At 67.3% G+C, this 17350-nt stretch overlaps 5 protein-coding genes across 5 annotated transcripts in view; 2 read left to right on the top strand and 3 right to left on the bottom strand.

The window, feature by feature from the left end:
• Window positions 1-408: 408 nt before the first annotated feature.
• EMIHUDRAFT_361588 (hypothetical protein) lies at window positions 409-969 on the bottom strand (the record flags this gene model as incomplete). Its single annotated transcript, XM_005791147.1, has 1 exon — window positions 409-969. A coding segment is annotated over exon 1 (555 nt), but the record flags the coding sequence as incomplete, so codon positions are not given.
• Window positions 970-4633: 3664 nt separating this feature from the next.
• On the bottom strand, window positions 4634-6612 carry EMIHUDRAFT_224184 (hypothetical protein; the record flags this gene model as incomplete). Its single annotated transcript, XM_005791146.1, has 8 exons — window positions 4634-4683; window positions 4915-5098; window positions 5300-5356; window positions 5526-5627; window positions 5713-5786; window positions 5858-6041; window positions 6204-6547; window positions 6606-6612. 8 exons carry the CDS (start codon window positions 6610-6612, stop codon window positions 4634-4636), a joined length of 1002 nt encoding a protein of 333 aa, XP_005791203.1.
• Window positions 6613-6701: 89 nt separating this feature from the next.
• EMIHUDRAFT_224183 (hypothetical protein) lies at window positions 6702-8736 on the top strand (the record flags this gene model as incomplete). The annotated part of the gene is made up of 2 exons (XM_005791145.1): window positions 6702-7259; window positions 8722-8736. The coding sequence occupies 2 exons, from the start codon at window positions 6702-6704 to the stop codon at window positions 8734-8736; spliced, it is 573 nt and encodes a 190-aa protein (XP_005791202.1).
• Window positions 8737-9476: 740 nt separating this feature from the next.
• On the bottom strand, window positions 9477-11171 carry EMIHUDRAFT_224182 (hypothetical protein; the record flags this gene model as incomplete). Its single annotated transcript, XM_005791144.1, has 3 exons — window positions 9477-10127; window positions 10273-10958; window positions 11144-11171. 3 exons carry the CDS (start codon window positions 11169-11171, stop codon window positions 9477-9479), a joined length of 1365 nt encoding a protein of 454 aa, XP_005791201.1.
• A 2757-nt stretch (window positions 11172-13928) lies between these two features.
• The window catches only part of EMIHUDRAFT_109194 (hypothetical protein), a gene marked incomplete at both ends in the record, with an annotated part of 7034 nt that continues 3612 nt past the window's right edge, over window positions 13929-17350 (top strand). Inside the window, 3 exons of the mRNA XM_005791143.1 lie at window positions 13929-14579; window positions 15517-15648; window positions 16799-16852. Coding sequence (XP_005791200.1) covers window positions 13929-14579; window positions 15517-15648; window positions 16799-16852 — 837 coding nt within the window. The remainder of the gene's footprint in view (window positions 14580-15516; window positions 15649-16798; window positions 16853-17350) is intronic.

Raw genomic sequence — 17350 nt, 5'->3', positions numbered from 1 at the left:
GCTCGGGTTCGGGTTGAGCATCTGTATCGAGGCGGGCGAGTTTGGCGTGCTGGATGTGCCGCTGCAGGCGACCAACGTCGGCGCAGAGTACTTGAGTTGGGCGTGAGAGGGAGGCCCTGCTCGCCACCTCGAGCCAGTACGGATTTGTGTCGCGGTTTGTGATGCCAAAAACCTGCAGTGAGGAAAGGAGAAAATGCGAGAATACTGACGTACTTATACGTACCCGGGACATCAACGGTGTCGGAGGATCGCGCTCCCTGTACACGGCGCGCGCTGCGCTGAGTGTCGTGCACACTGCTCTCACTGTGCCAAGCTCGACCAAACGGCGAGCGAGCAGGGCGTGGCGCGTGAGGCGCTGCCCCTCGCTCATGCCCGGACCTTCTCGAGCTCCGCGTCGCGCGCCGCCACCGCCCCCTTGAGCTCCGCCACCTGGTCGAGCGCGTCGCCGAGCAGCCCCTTGGCCACGCCAAAGTCGCGCAGCTGCTCCACGCCGCCGCTCGCCCGCACCTCGGCGGCGTGGTCGGCCACGAAGCGGCGGCACTGCGCGAGGAGCCGCCCGTCGCCCAGCGTGTGCGCCGCCTCGAGCAGCGGCACGGCGGTCGCCGGCGCGACGCTCTCCTGCAGCGCCTGCGCGCAGAGCAGCTCGAGGCGCGGCACCTGGTACATCTGTGCCAGCTGCCGCAGGTCGAGCGCGCGCTGCGCCCTGCCCTCCTCTTCGCCGAGGTCGAACTGGTCGGTGAGGAGGTAGCGGACTAGGGCGGTGAAGCTGGCGAGGTCGGTGTGGGGCACCGTGACCTCGGCGGCGTCGCGCTCCTTCATGCCGATGCCAAACATGGTCCGAAAGACCGGGGACCGGGCGCAGAGGTTGGCCTTGGTGACGTACTCGATGCGCTCCTCGTCGTCGCCGACCAGGAAGGTGACTTTCCCCTCTGGGAGGGAGGCGTCGCCCCACGTCTTCGCCATGTCGGCGGAGAAGGTGGAGGGCGGAACGACGATCGGGGCAAAGGAGGGAGGAGGAGGAGGCGCCGCCAGGCAGACATGGCGGAGGCCTCCTTCCGAACCGACCAACAGCGTGCTGCCGTCCGGGCTGAGGGCGACTTCAGTTGGGCCTACGAACTCCGCCGCGTTGCCCACGCCATCGGCGCTGCCCATGGTGCCACTGCCCGCGACCGTCGTCACCTCTCCAGTCGCCACCTCCATCCGCCGGATCTTGTGGCTGCTGCCGTCCGCCACAAACAGCGCGCTGCTGTCTGGGCTGATGGCAAGGCCACATGGGTTGTAGAACTGCGCCGCGTCGCCCACGCCATCCGCGTCGCCAGAGGCGCCGCTGCCCGCGAGCGTGGTCACCGCGCCCGTCGCCACCTCAACCTGCCGGATCTTGTCGCTGCCTTGGTCCACCACAAACAGCGCGCCGCCGTCTGGGCTGATGGCAATGCCGGCTGGGCCGCAGAACCCCGCCGCGTCGCCCACGCCATCGGCGCTGCCCGTGGTGCCGCTGCCCGCGATCGTCGTCACCTCGCCAGTCGCCACCGCAACCCGCCGGATTTTGTTGTTGTTATAGTCCGCCACGAACAGCGCGCTGCCGCCTGGGCTGATGGTGATGCCAGCTGGGCAGCAGAACTGCGCCGCGACACCCACGCCATCCGCGTCGCCCTCGTCGCCGCTTCCTGCAAGCGTGGTCACCTCGCCCGTCGCAACCTCCACCCGCCGGATCTTGTGGTTCTCATGGTCGGCCACAAACGCTGCGCTCCCGTCCGGGCTGGCGGCAACGGTGTAGTATTCGACACTTGCCGGCAAGGCTGCCACATGGCGCACGCGCCCGGCCGCCGATACGTGCAGCAGCGAGTCCTTCGTCGCGACGTACCAGGCGCCCGCGTGCTCGCTCGCGACGCCAACGCGACTGAGGGATGCCAGAGGGCCGTCCTCACCCTCGAGCGTCAGCGTGGTGACCTGGCCGAGGACGCGCGCGCCAAAGATGGGCGCCTCGAAGCCATCCGCGACCGGCACGGGCTCATCGTCCTCCTCCTCGCCGCCGCCGCCGGTGCGGGCGCGCTTGCCGGCGGTGGATGCCATGCCACAGAGTGGATTCGGGACAGGGCTTGTGGGGTATGCGCAATCAACGGCGTCGCGAAGCGGTACTGCGGCCAGGGCGCGCTGCACCGGGCCAACCTGCGGCCGTCGCCACGTGCGGCGGGGCTCACCGCGGGGCAGCGCGCCGACGACGTCGAATGCGCCGCCGTGGCATCGCGGCGCCGACGACCAGGCTCAGAGGATGACCCCGGGTAAGCGTTCCCGTGCCTCGACAACTGCCGCTGGTAGGCGCGCCGCGCCGAACCATGGCGGGCGCGCCGCGGCCGCGCGCAACCTTCGTCACAATGCCAACCGCGCGCGGCCGTCGACCGGCAAGCACACGCCTCGACTTGGACACAGTGTTCCGAGGGCAAGGGAGAGGGGCTGGCTCCTAGCCCGAGAGGGGAGCTTCCGAGACCCACTACATGACCACGCACGCATCATCCCGCGGCCTGGCGGTCGGCGGGATTGCAACCAGTCTTCGCGTGCCGCCTGTCGTTCGCTCGGGCGCCTTGGGCGTCGGGGTGGCGAGCAGGGGACGCGGCTCTGAGCGCCCAGCGACGCGTGCCGGATGGAGTCCGGCCGCGGGTGACTAGGGAAGTTCGCTCAGGATGTGTGGCAGCCGCCCTGTTGGCTGAGTGTCTTGTCTTGTGGTTCTGTGTGTCGCTCCTGTGTGACCGTCATCGCCCGTCTAGCGTCCACCCATACCGCGTTGGTGTCCCAGTCGTTGGTCGGACTGTGTTTCGCCTTCCCATCAATCAATCAATTGGTACACGGCGCGCGCTGCGCTGCCACACCCCGCACGCTGCTCTCACTACAGTGCCAAACGGCGAGCGATCGCAGGGCGCGGGGCGCTGCCACTCACTCATGCCCGTGTTGCCGAGCCGGTGCCCTGTGCCGAGTGGTGAAGTTTGTGTGAAGGAGGTGTTTTCTTCTTCTCAATGCCACGGCTGTGAAGTTGTAAACTTGACGGTTCCGGCGGCGACGGTCACGCTGCGTGCAGATCCTCCTGCACGATTCGGCCCGCCACGCGGTGGCCCACTTCCTCGCCTTCACCCTCCACAAGGAGGACGAGTGAACTACAGGTAGTGGGGAAGCCTTTCCTGCTGAACAAGCTCCTCTTGTAGCTCGATCGGTCACACCGCCATCGCCGTCGGGGAGAGGGGGGACATACTGCTTCACCTTCAGCAGCGTGCACCTCGATCCTGTACCGTGTTTGTTATGACCCCCCCCAATGACCACACCAGTGAGGGAGGGCGAGACGATCGAGGGGTCCCGTACCATGCGGAATCGACCCTATCAAGTGCTCAAGTGCTCAAGCGGAAGGCAGCCTCGATTGCCATACAGACATGGGTGCGAAACAACGACAAGACCAAGGCACGGGCAGAGGAACGAGAGAAGAATATAGGGTGGATAAAGCGCCTGTTCACGGCATGGAGGGTGAGCCACGCCGAACGCAAGGAAGCCGGGGAAGACGACCCCGAGGAGGACGAAACACCTGTGCTTAGGGTACCCCTAGGCTTAAAAGGGTGGGCCCTGGGGCGCCTGCGGCTTAAACGGCTTAAACCTGCCTAGGCAGGTTTTAAGAGCTGCTGGGCCGCCGAATCCTTAAACGGTCTTAAACGCTTAACCCTTTTACGTACACATTTCGAGCGAGTGAAAACCAACTCCTGAGCACGGCGCCGCAGGCGCCTGTTGATAGGTCCAGGTGATAGCCCTGGATGGGCAATGCATTCGCCTACTTGGGCCTCAGATCGCCCGACCGCGTCCCGGTGCTCTGTGGTCGGATTTGTGACGCCGCCGCACCGCGCCGCGGCCGGCGGGGGGCCCGCCGGAGGACGAGGATGGCCGTGACGGACCGGGACGAGCTCTGGGAGGTTCAGTGTCAGTGAGTATATTGTAGAGACCACCCAGGTGCTCAATATCTTGACTGAGAGCTAAGCCAGGGGAGGCGATGCGGGGGCCGTACAGCAGCTTGATGGTGCTTCGCCGGCGTAGAAGCGGCCGCGGAGGGCTCCGGGTGCCTGAAAAAGACGGATTTACGTGGGCTGTGGGAGATTTACTGTCGACTCAAACGACACTGTGGCGTAATCCTCTCATACATGGCTAAATATTTACCGAGCCGTTTTAAAGTTCCACCGCTACGACTGGAGATCTATCGAGATTTGTTCTCCAGGAACCTTATGAAGCAAAAAAGGGTTAAACGGTGCGGGAGAGCTCCCGAGATCGATGGTCCGGGAGGCTCCCGGTAGACGCCGGAGGCCGGGAAGCTGGCTACAGTCAGCTAGCACGCGCCCCCTCTGCGAGTATGGCTTACAGATGTGTCTTCAGAGGCGGTTTTGTGCCTAATAACGGTGGTATTGGAGAAAACGGCGCGGAACCCAGCGACGCATGGGCCATGGCCGGTGAGGCCGATTTTCTTAAACGGTCTTAAAAGAGGGACCCCCCGTGCCTGCAATCTCTTAAATGGCAATTTCAGCCCCCCAATCTCCTCATTTCTTAAAAGGTCTTAAAAGTCCGGCCCTCAGAACCCTACAGGGGTACCTCCTCTTGGAAAAGTTATTTAGTACGACCCCGGTTTCGGACATCGGCGAACGATCGGAAGGGTGCCGCCTGCACACAAATGGAGTCCAGCGATGTGGGACCTCAGTCCCAGAAGCTTGGAGCTTCAGGCCGCGACCACGTGGCTAGGTGGACACTAAAGTGCCATTTTGGCGCCAAATCTTGGCGGGAAATGACACGTGGCTTGGCGGGAGTGTGGTGTGCTGCGCTGCTCGACAGCGCTGCTGTTGAGCGCCAGCTGCTGCTCCCTCCAGCCAGACGGCCGGGCCTGCGCAGCACGACCGCTGACCTTCCTCCTGCACCACAGGAGCGCGCCAAGGCGCGCGTCTGGGCAAGCAGTCCGTCTCATCGCGATGCGAGAGTCGACGCTGTGACGCCGCCGCTCGCCGGCTAGAATGACAGTGGCAGCATTCGAGTACGCGTCGAGCTGTGCGTACCAGCACTTGTATGCGAGCTCATTGTGTCCCTGAGCTACTGTGGGGTGCGTGGGCTCAGCTGCGGAGCACGTACTGGGCGGCGGTAGGGGGGTGATCCTAAATAACTTTTCCAAGAGGAGGTACCCTAAGCACCTGTGGTAATCCCGTCGTCAGCTGTCACGATGCACCCGAAGGGGACCCCAGCGCCAGCATCATCCGTGGAGGCACAAGTGTTCGAAGAGAGAGTGGACCTGAGCAACGATATGACTTGGCGGCAAATGATCGCAGTGGGCGTCAGAAGAGTCGTCCTTGCGCGAGGAGAGCTCGATAAACTCGAGGGGCCAAAATATGCCGCGAGGAGGGCGGAGTTGCGCCGAAAGGCGAAAGAGGGTGTGCGCTCAGGTCATCCAAGCAAATGACGCACTCGGTATGTTCAGCTGCAGCCGGTGCCGCCCTTGCTGCGGTAGCCGCCTCCACCTCCATCTCCGACTCCTCCTCGCTATAGCTCTCCACCTCCGCCTTCACCTCGTCGTCGCACGGCGGGGCAACACAAATCGCCGCCGCCCCCGCCCTCACCGCCTGCTCTGCGTGCTGCGCGCGCCTGCCGCCTCGCCGCCCTCTGCTCGCTCGCGGAAGGCGGGTCGGGGAGCAGCGAGTTAGCCACGGCGTCGGCAATGTCCGCTGGGTCGAAGCCGTCCTCCTCCTCGACGCTGCTGGCCTCGGACGGCCCTGCTGCGCCTTGCGGCGGTGCTTGCTCCGCGGCTGCGGCTCGAGCAGGCGGACGGTCGTGTCCCACAGGTGCCGCGCACGTGCCAGCGCCGCCTCCTCGGCGGTGGCGAACATGCCGAGGAAGACTTGCCTGCCGCCAACCCACACCGACAGCTGGTACTTCTTGCTGCCTTTCTGCTTCGGGCAGAAGGTCACGCCTTTGTAGCCGCTGTTGCTGCCGCTCGTAGCCAGACTCAGGCCCTCCCTCCCCGCCTGGCTGACTGCCTCGGCGCCAGCAGCAGAGGAAGGCACGGGTGGCGGCGGCGGCGGCGGCGGCGCGGTGAGATCGCTGGTGTCCCTGCCCGCCTCCCTGCGGGCGTAGAAGAGCGCCGCCTCCTCGGCGGTGGCGAAGAGGCCGAGGAAGACACGCTTGCCGCCAACCGTAACCTGCAGCTTGTACTTCTTGCTTCCTCGCTCCTTCGGGTAGAAGGTCACGCCTTTGTAGCTGGTGCTGGTGCTGCCGCTGGTGACCAGGGTGAGGCCCTCCCTCTCCGCTTGCCGTATCGCCTCGAGGCCAGCGGCAGTGGGAGCCGGGTGAGGCTGCAGTAGCTTGGCGGCGTCGGCGCGGCCGCACTCTGAGCGAGCGTAGGCGGTGGCCGCCTCTTCGGCGGTGTCGAAGTAGCCGAGGTGGACCATCTTCCCGCCATCCCTCACCTGCGCCTTGAACTTCTTGCTGCTGGGCGGTAGAAGGTCACACTTCTTGTAGCCAGTCGTGTTGTCCTTGCGGATGGCTGGGGTCAACACGAGGCGCTCGGTAGCCTGTGGCCCGACGAGTTCGCGCGAGCGGACATAACATTTGTAACCTTTGGCCAATTGTGGCGAAAAGAAAAAACTTCGCCGCCACAAAGTTCTGTGGTGGCGCAGCCAGGCCCGCCGTGCACGTCGATGCTCCTCGCCCTCTGCCTGGCCGCCGTTTCGTCCGGCGTCCACAAGAGCGGCGGGAAGAGCAGCAAGGAGTCGAGCAAGGGGCCGCCGAAGGAGACGTCGTCGGTGCCCCACCTGCCGCAGCACGTCCTGCAGGCGGTCTTGGACCAGTTTGACGCGCTCGCGCCGGACGGCAAGCTCACAAAGTCGGTGCTGCAGGCGGAGCTGAAGAAGGCGCTGGCGAAGCGGCACGAGGCCCCCTTTGGCCTCTTTGACGACCCGAGGCATCCTGGCTGCCCTCGCGCCATTGCGGAGGCCGGTGCGGGCGGCGCAGCAAACATCACGGGTTCCGACGGGACGAGCGGTGCAGCCTGGGCGGTCCGCGCGCTCGTGACTGGCAAGGAGATCGAGGCGAACTTCTCGGCCAAGGGCGGCCCCGCCGCGCTCACCGGCAGCTGGAACGGCAGCGCCATCAAGTGGGCGGACGGGAACGTGTGGACAATCCGGAGCAGTCCCGCGCCCGGCTGCGCCTCGGCTGTTGCGGTGTCGGCGACCGCCGCGTCGGTGCCCGCCGCGTCGGTGCCCGCCGCCGCGGTCGCCACCTCCGAGCCGGTGACGGCGGGGCCGGTGGCGGTGGCGGCGGTGGCGGCATCTGCTGCCGCGGAAGTGGGGCCGGTGGCGGCAACGGGGGCGGTGGCGGCGGGGGAGCCCGTGGTGGCGACGGCTGGGGCGGTGCCGGCGGTGGCGACAGCGGAAGCGACGGCAGCGGTGGTCGCTTCCCCGCCGCCGCCAGTCCCGCCCCCGCCCCCGCCCTCGCCCTCCCCCTCGCCTTCCCCCTCGCCCTCGCCCTCACCCTTGCCCCCACCCTCGCCCTCGCCCTCGCCCTCGCCCTCGTTGTCGCCGCCGCCGCCCGCGGCCGCCGCGGCCACAACGCGAGATCTCCTCGTCACCATCCCGCCCGGCGTGACCGCGGGCCAAGCCATCGTCACCAACTCCTAGAAGCGGAAGACGTGTTCGTGTATCCCCAACCAGCGCTCGAGAGGACACGTACTCCGCTGTACTCACACGTATTCGGCCGTACTCACTGTCTTCCTCTCCGTTGCACTCACGCCACGTGCTCTGAGTACGCCGCACAGTACCGTCTTCCCGCCCTCACGTCGCCGCCTTCACCCACGCAGGTCATCAACTCGCCCTTCGGAGGGCAGCTCCAGATCAGAGTCCCTGCCGGCGTTTCGGCCGGCCAGCAGCTTCGCGTGGCGGTGCCGGTGCCGGCGGGCACCCCGCCGCCGCCTCCCCCCGCCGCAACGATCGCAACGGCGGCCACGGTTCCCGCCGACAGCACACCGCCGCCGCCGTCGCCGCCGCCGGCGGCGGCGGCGCTGGCCTCGCCGCCGCCGCCGCTGGCCTCGCCGCCGCCGCCGCTGGCCTCGCCGCCGCCGCCGGCAGAGGCGGTGTCTTCCTCGCAGGAGGCGGCCGGAGAGGGCGGCGGCAAGGAGGGCGGAGCGGGGGGCGGAGGAGGGAGAGGGGGAGGGCGCGGCAAGGGCGGCGGGCGCGGCAAGGGGGGCGGCCGGGCGGGCAAAAACGCGAACGTTGCGGCGGACGAGGAGGCGCTTCCGCCGGACGACGCGGCGGCGGAGGGCGCGGCGCCTGCCAAAGCGGCGCCTGCCGGAGCGGCGCCGGTGGCGGAGACGCCTCCGGCCGCTGCGGCGGCGCCGGCGCAGGAGGCGGCGCGGGCCGAGGTGCCGCCGGCCGCTGCCGCCTCCTCCCCCTCTTTGGGGGGGGGGGTTGTTCCCAATTGGGGGGAGGGGGACGACCCGGGGGGGGCTGGAGAGGACTCGGCGGAGGTGCCCAAAATGAGTGGCCTTGCCCCCCCCCCCCCCCCCCCGGCATCTCCCGCCCCCCACTCACGCACACACATCCCCGCCCCCGCGTCCCACCGCCATCGTGCGCCCGAGATGCCGCGCGAGATGCCCCGAGATGCCCCGAGATGCCCCGAGATGCCCCGAGATGCCCCGAGAGCTGCCCCGAGAGATGCCCCGAGAGCTGCCCGGCGTGACAGGCGCGGGGCGCCCTTCTCACAGGCGCGCCGCGCTCGCCGCCGTCAGGGAAAACGCGGCGGAAAACGCGGCGGGAAGCGCGGCGGCGGCAACGGCACGCGCAACGAGTCCTCGACTCCTCTGCCAACCTCCGCCGCCCCGGCCGACAGCCAGCCTGTCGGCGCTGCGGCGGCGGCGGGCGCGGCGGCGGCGGGCGCGGCGGCGCCTCCGGCGACGGCGGTGGCGCCACCTACGCCGAGCGACGAAGAGGACGAGGGGGGCGACGGTGACGAGGATGAGGGCGGCGGCGGCGGTGGAGGAGGGGGCGGCGGAGGCGGTGGTGGCGGCGGCGGCGGCGGAGGAGGCAAGGGGGGCGGGCGCGGCGGCAAGAAGCGAGGCGGCGGCGGCGGCGGCAAGAAGCGTGGAGGGGGCGGTGATGCTTCGGAGGAGGAGGCGCTGTAGGTTGAGTCCCCTTCCCCCTTTCCAACGCTTGCAGGCTGCTGTGCAGCTCTTGTGGAGTGTGCAGCCCGCGAGAGGGAGGAGGTATGAGAGTTTGCGCGTGTGTGTCGGGTAGCGAGATAGACGTGGAGGGTGAGGGTGAGCACAGGAGTCAGAACGCTCGCGCGGCGGTTTGCGCTGCTGTTTCGCGGTCTAGCCAGTCCCGCGGCTCCTTAGAAGTGCCGCAAAACACGATGTGAGTCCGTAATCGTATTATTTTACATGTGGCTGCGAGGTGTCGTATGTGCTGATGTATGACACCTCAGGTGCCGCACACATATGACAAAACTATCACATATGTGACATGAGAGCTAGCTTCCCAGCCCCGCCCGGGCCCGGCGCATCCGTCAAGGGTCAAGCGTCTCAAGGGCTCAACGGCGGCATTCACGCAAATCTCCGCCTCGCGCGTCGCCACCGCCCCCTTGAGCTCCGCCACCGTCTCCTTGAGCTCCGCCACCTGGTCGAGCGCGTCGCCGAGCAGCCCCTTGGCCACGCCAAAGTCGCGCAGCACGCCGCCGCTCGCGCGCACCTCGGCGGCGTGGTCGGCCACGTAGCGGCGGCACTGCGCGAGGAGCCGCCCGTCGCCCATCGTGTGCGCCGCCTCGAGCAGCGGCACGGCGGTCGCCGGCCCGACGCTCTCCTGCAGCGCCTGCGCGCAGAGCAGCTCGAGGCGCGGCACCTGATACATCTGCGCCAGCTCCCGCAGGTCGAGCGCGCGCTGCGCCCTGCCCTCCTCCTCGCCGAGGTCGAGCTGGTCGGTGAGGAGGTAGCGGACTAGGGCGGTGAAGCTGGCGAGGTCGGTGTGGGGCACCGTGACCTCGGCGGTGTCGCGCTCCTTCATGCCGATGCCGAACATGGTCCGAAAGAACACGGACCGGGCGCAGAGCAGGGACTTGCTGACGTGCTCGAGGCGCTCCCGGTCGTCGCCGACCAGGAATGACCAGGCCGGTGGGCAGGGTCGCGTCACCGCGCGTCTTTGCAAAGTCAGCCAGGATGGTGGAGGGCGGCACCACGCTGGGGGCGAAGGAGGGAGGCGAAGGAGACGCCATCACGCAGACCTGGCGGAGGTCACCGACTGAGCTGACCAAGAGAGTGCTGCCGTCGGCGCTGATGGCGACCTCGACTGGTTGATCGAAGGTCGCCGCATCGCCCACGCCATCAGCGTTGCCACCCTCGCCGCTGCCCGCGAGCGTCGTCACAGCGCCCGTCGCCACCTCAACCCGCCGGATCTTGTGGTTCTCATTGTCGGCTACAAACAGAGCGCTGCCGTCCAGGCTGATGGCGATTCCAATCGGGTTGCAGAAGTGCGCCGCATCGCCCACGCCATCCGCGTCGCCTTCGTCGCCATTGCCCGCGACTGTCGTCACCGAGCCCGTCGCCACCTCAACCCGCCGGATCTTGTGGTTGCCGCTGTCCGTCACAAACAGCGCGCCGCCGTCTGGGCTGATGGCGACGGCAGATGGGTAGCTGAAGTGCGCCGCATCGCCCACGCCGTCCGCGTCGTCTGCGTCGCCGCTGCCCGCGAGCGTGGCGACAGCGCCCGTCGCCACCTCCACCCGCCGGATCTTGTGGCTCCGATTGTCCGCTACGAACAGCGCGCTACCGTCCGGGCTGATGGCGACGCCGGTTGGGTTGTGGAACTGCGCCGCGCCGCGCACGCCATCGGCGTCGCCAGCCTCGCCGCTGCCCGCGAGCGATGTCAACTCACCAGTGTCCACCTCCACCAGTCGGAGCTTGTTGCCACCTGCCACAACCAGCGCGCCGCCGTCGGGGCTGACGGCGATGTTGGAGCGTATGGGGCTGCCCGAACCAGCTCACCAAGCGCTTACGCAGTACGCGCCGTTCCGCCTGCTTTCATTGTTTCAACAGTAAAGAAAGAAAACGCTGCGTTCCCTTTGCAAATGTCCTCTTTGCAAACCCCCCAAAAACCACTATCTGTATTGTAGAGCCGTATCATACATCACCCCTTTCGCCCTTCTCGCAAATCACTTCCCCGGACCCCACGCCTCGATCTTCTTGGGCAGCAGCTGGTCCGACAGGTCCTCTCCGTGGCCTAGGCAGCCGGGCTCGCCCTTGCCCCACGTGAAGACGGCGCCATCAGCGGTGCGGGCGAGGCTGTGGTGCTCTCCAGCCGAGACAGCGACGACACGCTGATCAGCAAAGGCCTCGAGCTTCTTGGGCAGCAGCTGCCGCTGTCGGTCGCCGTGGCCTAGCTTGCCAAAGTCTCCAGTGCCCCAGCTCCAGACGCCGCCGTCGGCGATGAGGGCGAGGCTGTGGTAATCTCCAGCCGACACAGCGACGACGCGCTGCCCCGCCAACGCCTCGACCTTCTTGGGTAGCAGCTGGTTCTGCCAGTCGCCGTGGCCCAGCTCGCCGTAGTCTCCAGAGCCCCAGCTCCAGACAGTGCCATTGGCGGTGAGGGCGAGGCTGTGGGAGTATCCAGCCGACACGGCGATGACACTCCGCCCAGCAAAGGCCTCGACCTTCTTCGGCAGCAGCTGCACGTTCTGCTCGTCGCCGTGGCCCAACTTGCCGTAGCTTCCATCGCCCCAGCTCCAGGCAGCGCCGTCGGCGGTGATGGCGAGGCTGTGGCTGCCTCCAGCCGACACAGCGGCGACGTGCAGCCCTGCAAACGCCTCGACCTTCTTCGGCAGTAGCTGGTTCTGCTCGTCGCCGTGGCCCAACCTGCCTTGCGCTCCAAAGCCCCAGCTCCAGGCAGCGCCGTCGGAGGTGATGGTGAGGCTGTGTGCGTATCCAGCCGAGACAGCGACGACGCACTGACTAGCAAAGGCCTCGACCTTCTTCGGCAGCAGCTGGATCTGCTGGTCGCCGTGGCCCAACCTGCCTTCGAACGCACAGCCCCAGCTCCAGACAGCTCCGCCGGCAGTGAGGGCAAGGCTGTGGAAGTCTCCCACCGACACACTCACGGCGCGCTCCCCGCCCAGCGTCGACGGGAGGCGGGTCGGCGTGTTGAGCCGCGTCACGCCCTCGCCGTGGCCAAGGAGGCCTGAAACACCCTCCTCCTCCTCGTCCTCCTCGTCCTCTGCTGCCGAACCGCACGACGAGAGCCGCCCCTCCCCGTCGATGAAGAGGCTGTGCCACTGGCCTGCCGCCGCCCGCGCCGGCGGGTTGTGCTCGCACAGCAGCGCCGAAAAGCACAGCCACCGTACGGCGCAGCTCTCGCCCTCTGGCTGCGCCGGCAGCTCGAAGCCGCGCTCTTGCGCCCACAAGCGGATGCCCTCCAGCGCAAGTGAGGCGTGAAAGAGCAGCGAGACGGCCGCGACGCGAGCGATGTCGGCGGGGTCGCAGCGAGAGAGGACGCGCAGGAGGAGGTCCGTGGGGAGGTCGAGGAGGGGGCAGTGCGCGGCGGCGGCGGCGGCGGCGAGGCGCCTCGAGCGGCGCCGTGGGAAAGACATCGGGAGAAAAAGAATTCTATTCCGAAGTGCGCAGCTCAATGTCTCGCTGCTCTTCCACGCCTCGCTCGCGGGGGAGGCGGAGGGCATCTCCGCTTGTGGGCGCAAGAGCGCGGCTTCGAGCTGCCGGCGCAGCCAGAAGGTGAGAGCTGCGCCGTGCGGTGGCTGTGCTATTCGGCGCTGCTGCGCGAGTCCAACCCGCCGGCGAGGGTGTTGCAATAGGAATGCGAGGTAGAGAAGCGGATTTTTGTTTTAGCTACGATCAGCTGTGACGCTGTCTATCTGTCTATCTACGCGCGCGGACAACACAGACGCGCTGAGAGCGTGTCTGGCCAGTGGCTGGGGCAGGCGCGAGTGTTGTTCGCGCTCCCTAACTCTTTGGTATTGTTGTTTGCCGGCCTAACGTTGACTATTGTCGCGGTTGGCGGATCCCACTGTTGTTCTGTTGTTACTGTTAACACTAGCAACATTGTTCAGCTCCTCTGGGGGGCAGTAGCTCTAGTAACAGTGCTCCTCTGGGGGAGCTCTAGCTGCCCCCAGCATTTGTTCCGCCGCGCGAAGGGCGGGCGCGTGGCGGTGGGCTAACTCGACAGGCCGCTGCGCGGCGCCCTATCTCGCCACCACTGACGATGGGTGGGAGGTGCCTGGCCTGCGCCAGGCATACGTCGCGCATAGCATGTGCGGCGGGCTCTGCCAAGGATGGGGCTGCTGCGAGGCGCGGGGCGTGGCGCAGCCGCAGGATGGGAGCGGCGAGGCGCGAGGCGAGGGCGAGGGCGAGGGCGAGTTGAGCTCGGATGGCGACTCGGACGGGGGGGAGGAGGGCTTGCTTGCGGGAGACCCTGCGTGGGGCTCGGCGGCTCTGGAGGACGAGTGGCGCGCCGCGTCTCTCGCGAGGCAGGCGGTAGGCGACGCGGCGTACGCCGCGGCGCATGCTGCTGGCGCTTCGCGGGCTGAGGCGTGCGACGCCGCCGTGAGGGCGGTGAGGGTGGACGAGGTTGAGGCTCAGTCCTCGTTCCTCGTGCGCGCGGGGTGGTACGGCTCCGGCCGTGATGGGGGCGGGGAGGGGGCGGGGGCGACGGCCGCACGGAACCGCCGCCGGCGGGGGCGAGGGCGCGGGCGAAGGAGGAGGAGCCAGAGCCCGGGGAGGATTGGGAGGGGGAGGAGCGGCCGGAGGAGTACGCCGGCCTCTTTGACGACCCGTAAGGGGCCGTCGCCTGCTGTGCCATTTGTAGTGCCAGTCCGAGTCAGTCTTTAAAATTCTTTTATTTCGGTCCACAGGACTCGTACTCCTCGCTCGAGACATGGACAGCGGCGGCGGCGGAGGCGGCAAGGGCGAAGGCGGCCCTCGTCGCCGCCCGCGCGGCGGCCGTGGCCGCAACAGGGGTGGCGGCGCCAATGGCGGCGCCAATGGCGGCGCCAATGGCGGCGCCAGCGGCGGCGGCAACGGCCACGGCCACGGCGGCGCCAACGGAGCCGCTCCCGCGGAGGCAAACGGAGACACCATCTCGGCACTCCCCGCTCCGCCGGCGGCCGGGCCGGCAGCCGCCAAGGCCAACCCAAACTCGCGCACCTCGAGCACGACGCGCGCCCACCTGACCGGCAACTCGTTTGCGTCGCTCGACATCCACCCGCTGACCAAGAAGGCGATCGCCGAGGTGCTGTGCTACGAGGTGATGTCGGTGGTGCAGGCGCAGACGCTGCCCGTCATCCTCTCCGGCTTCGACGTCATCGCCAAGGCCAAGACCGGCACCGGAAAGACCATCGCCTTTCTGCTCCCGACGATCGAAGTGCTGCTGAAGCCCGCCACCGGCGGCGGCGTGCGTGCGCTCGCCATCTCTCCGACGCGCGAGCTGGCGTCGCAGATCCGCGACGAGGCGGAGCAGCTCATCACCTTCCACAAGCCCGCCCTCACCACCGCCGTCGTCGTCGGAGGCACAAATATCAAGTCCGACGTCCGGATGCTGCAGGCGCGAGCCGCGCACCCGCTCGCCGCTGCCGCACACCTCTCTCCTCGCCGCTGCTGCCTCTCCCCGTTCCTCGCCGCTGACGCACACCTCCTCTCTCCTCGCCGCTGCCGCACCCCTCTCTCGCCGCTGCTGCCTCCCTCTCTCTCTCTCTTTCTCTCCTGCTCACCTCTGCTGCCTCCCTCTCTCCCCTCGCCGCTGCTTCTCCCTCTCCTCACCGCCGCCGCCTCTCCCAACCTCTTCCCTCCTCACCTTGCCGCCTCTTCCAACCTCCTCCTCACCGCCGCCGCCTCTCCCCCTTCTCCAGACCAAGCCGCCCTCGCTGCTCGTCGCCACGCCCGGCCGGCTCAACGACCTGCTGTACAACTACGGCGCCGACCAGGCCGCTACCTCGGCTGTACCTCGGCTGTACCTCGGCTGTACCTCGGCTGTACCTCAGCTGTACCTCGGCTGTACCTCGGCTGTACCTCGGCCATACCTCGGCCATACCTCGGCCATACCTCGGCCATACCTCGGCCATACCTCGGCCATACCTCGGCCATACCTCGGCCACACCTCGGCCACACCTCGGCTGTACCTCGGCCACACCTCGGTGCTATGTCTCGGCTGTGCCTCGGCCATACCTCGGCTATTTCTCGACCAGTCGTGCGCCGGGCTGATGGCGCTCATCTTCGACGAGGAAGACGAGCTGCTCGAGAGATAGAGCCGAGAGGCAGCCGAGAGGCAGCCGAGAGGCAGCCGAGAGGCAGCCGAGAGGCAGCCGAGAGGCAGCCGAGAGGCAGCCGAGAGGCAGCCGAGAGGCAGCCGAGAGGCAGCCGAGAGGCAGCCGAGAGGCAGCCGAGAGGCAGCCGAGAGGCAGCCGAGAGATCGCCGAGAGGCAGCCGAGAGATCGCCGCTCATCTTCGAGTCTCTCTCTCACGCGCAGGCGGACCAGCTGCTCGAAATGGGCTTCCGGCCCGACATCCAAAAGATTCTCCAGGCGCTGGCGCCGTCGCGGGAGGCGCGCGCCGCCATCACACCGCCGCTGCTGCTCTCCTCACCGCTCTGGCTCCCTCTTGTCCCCGCCGCCTCTCCCCGCCTCCTCTCCCCGCCTCCTCTCCCCGCCTCCTCTCCCCGCCTCCTCTCCCCGCCTCCTCTCCCCGCCTCCTCTCGCCGCCTCCTCTCCCCGCCTCCTCTCCCCGCCTCCTCTCCACCCACCTCCGCCCCCCCGCCGCCTCTCGTCGCAGCGGCGGATGACGCTGCTCTTCTCCGCGACGCTGCCCAAGGACGTCCTATCCGTGGCGCAGGCGATCTGAACTTCGGAGAATGACCCGAGAGTACCCGAGAGCACCCGAGATCACCCGAGGTCACCCGAGATCACCCGAGATCACGCGAGATCACCCGAGGTCACCCGAGATCACCCGAGGTCACCCGAGATCACCCGAGGTCACCCGAGATCACCCGAGGTCACCCGAGATCACCCGAGATCACCCGAGATCACCCGAGGTCACCCGAGATCACCCGAGATCGCCCGAGATCGCCCGAGATCACCCGAGATCACCCGAGATCACCCGAGATCACCCGAGATCACCCGAGATCACCCGAGATCACCCGAGATCACCCGAGGTCACCCGAGATCACCCGAGATCACCCGAGACCACCCGCTCTCCGTGGCGCAGATCGCGACGCGAGGCCCAGACCGCACCAAGCTCGTCGACACGGTCGGCGAGGAGACAAACACAAACGCGCAGGTCGGGCAAGCGCCCACGACACGTCCACGACATGTCCACGACACGTCCGCGACACGTCCACGACATGTCCACGACACGTCCACGACATGTCCGCGACATGTCCGAGACATGTCCGCAGGTCGAGCAAGCCTCCACCGTGACGTCGCTCGGCGGGCAGGTGCATATCTCCCCGCATCTCCCCGCATCTCCCCATATCTCCCCGCATCTCCCCATATCTCCCCATATCTCCCCATATCTTCCCGCATCTCCCCATATCTCCCCGCATCTCCCCACATCTCCCCATATCTCCCCATATCTCCCCATATCTCCCCGCATCTCCCCACATCTCCCCACATCTCCCCACATCTCCCCATATCTCCCCATATCTCCCCGCATCTGCCCATATCTCCCCACATCTCCCCACATCTCCCCACATCTCCCCATATCTCCCCATATCTCCCCATACCTCCCCATACCTCCCCATATCTCCCCTGGCAGGCGCCCGAGCTGTTTGCGCTCGTCCAAGAGGCAACGGCCGAGCCGGGCTACAAGGTCGCCGTCGTCTTCCCCTCACACCTTCCTCGCTCATACCTCCCTCGCTCATACCTCCCTCGCTCACGCCTCCCTTGCTCACACCTCCCTCGCTCACGCCTCCCTCTCTTCCAAACACCGGTCTCTCCTCCACCCACCTCGCTCCCTCCACGCCTCCCCCCTCTCCACACCTCCTCCCTTCCACATCCCCCTCTCTCTCCTCCCCACACCTCCCTCTCTCTCCTTTCCACACCTCTCCATTCCCCTCCCTCCCCCCGCTGGCGAAAAGTTTCTTGTACGTTGTCTGGACGTGGAGGGAAATGGCCGTAACAGTGGGGGGAATTTCCTGGAAGTTCGAACCTCAGACCCGAGCTTGGAGCAGCAACTCCGCTATACGTTGGCGGCCGTAGGGCGAAGTATATGTGAACTCAGTGGTGCCTCATTTGTGTTACAGGATAAATTGTCACGCCCCCTCTTTTTGGAAGGAGCTCGACAGATCTTGCACCGTGCTCCTTTTCG

Source organism: Emiliania huxleyi (genome assembly GCF_000372725.1).
Source record: "Emiliania huxleyi CCMP1516 unplaced genomic scaffold EMIHUscaffold_115, whole genome shotgun sequence".
NCBI lineage: Eukaryota > Haptophyta > Isochrysidales > Noelaerhabdaceae > Emiliania > Emiliania huxleyi.
This window is presented reverse-complemented; position numbering and strand designations above follow the sequence as displayed.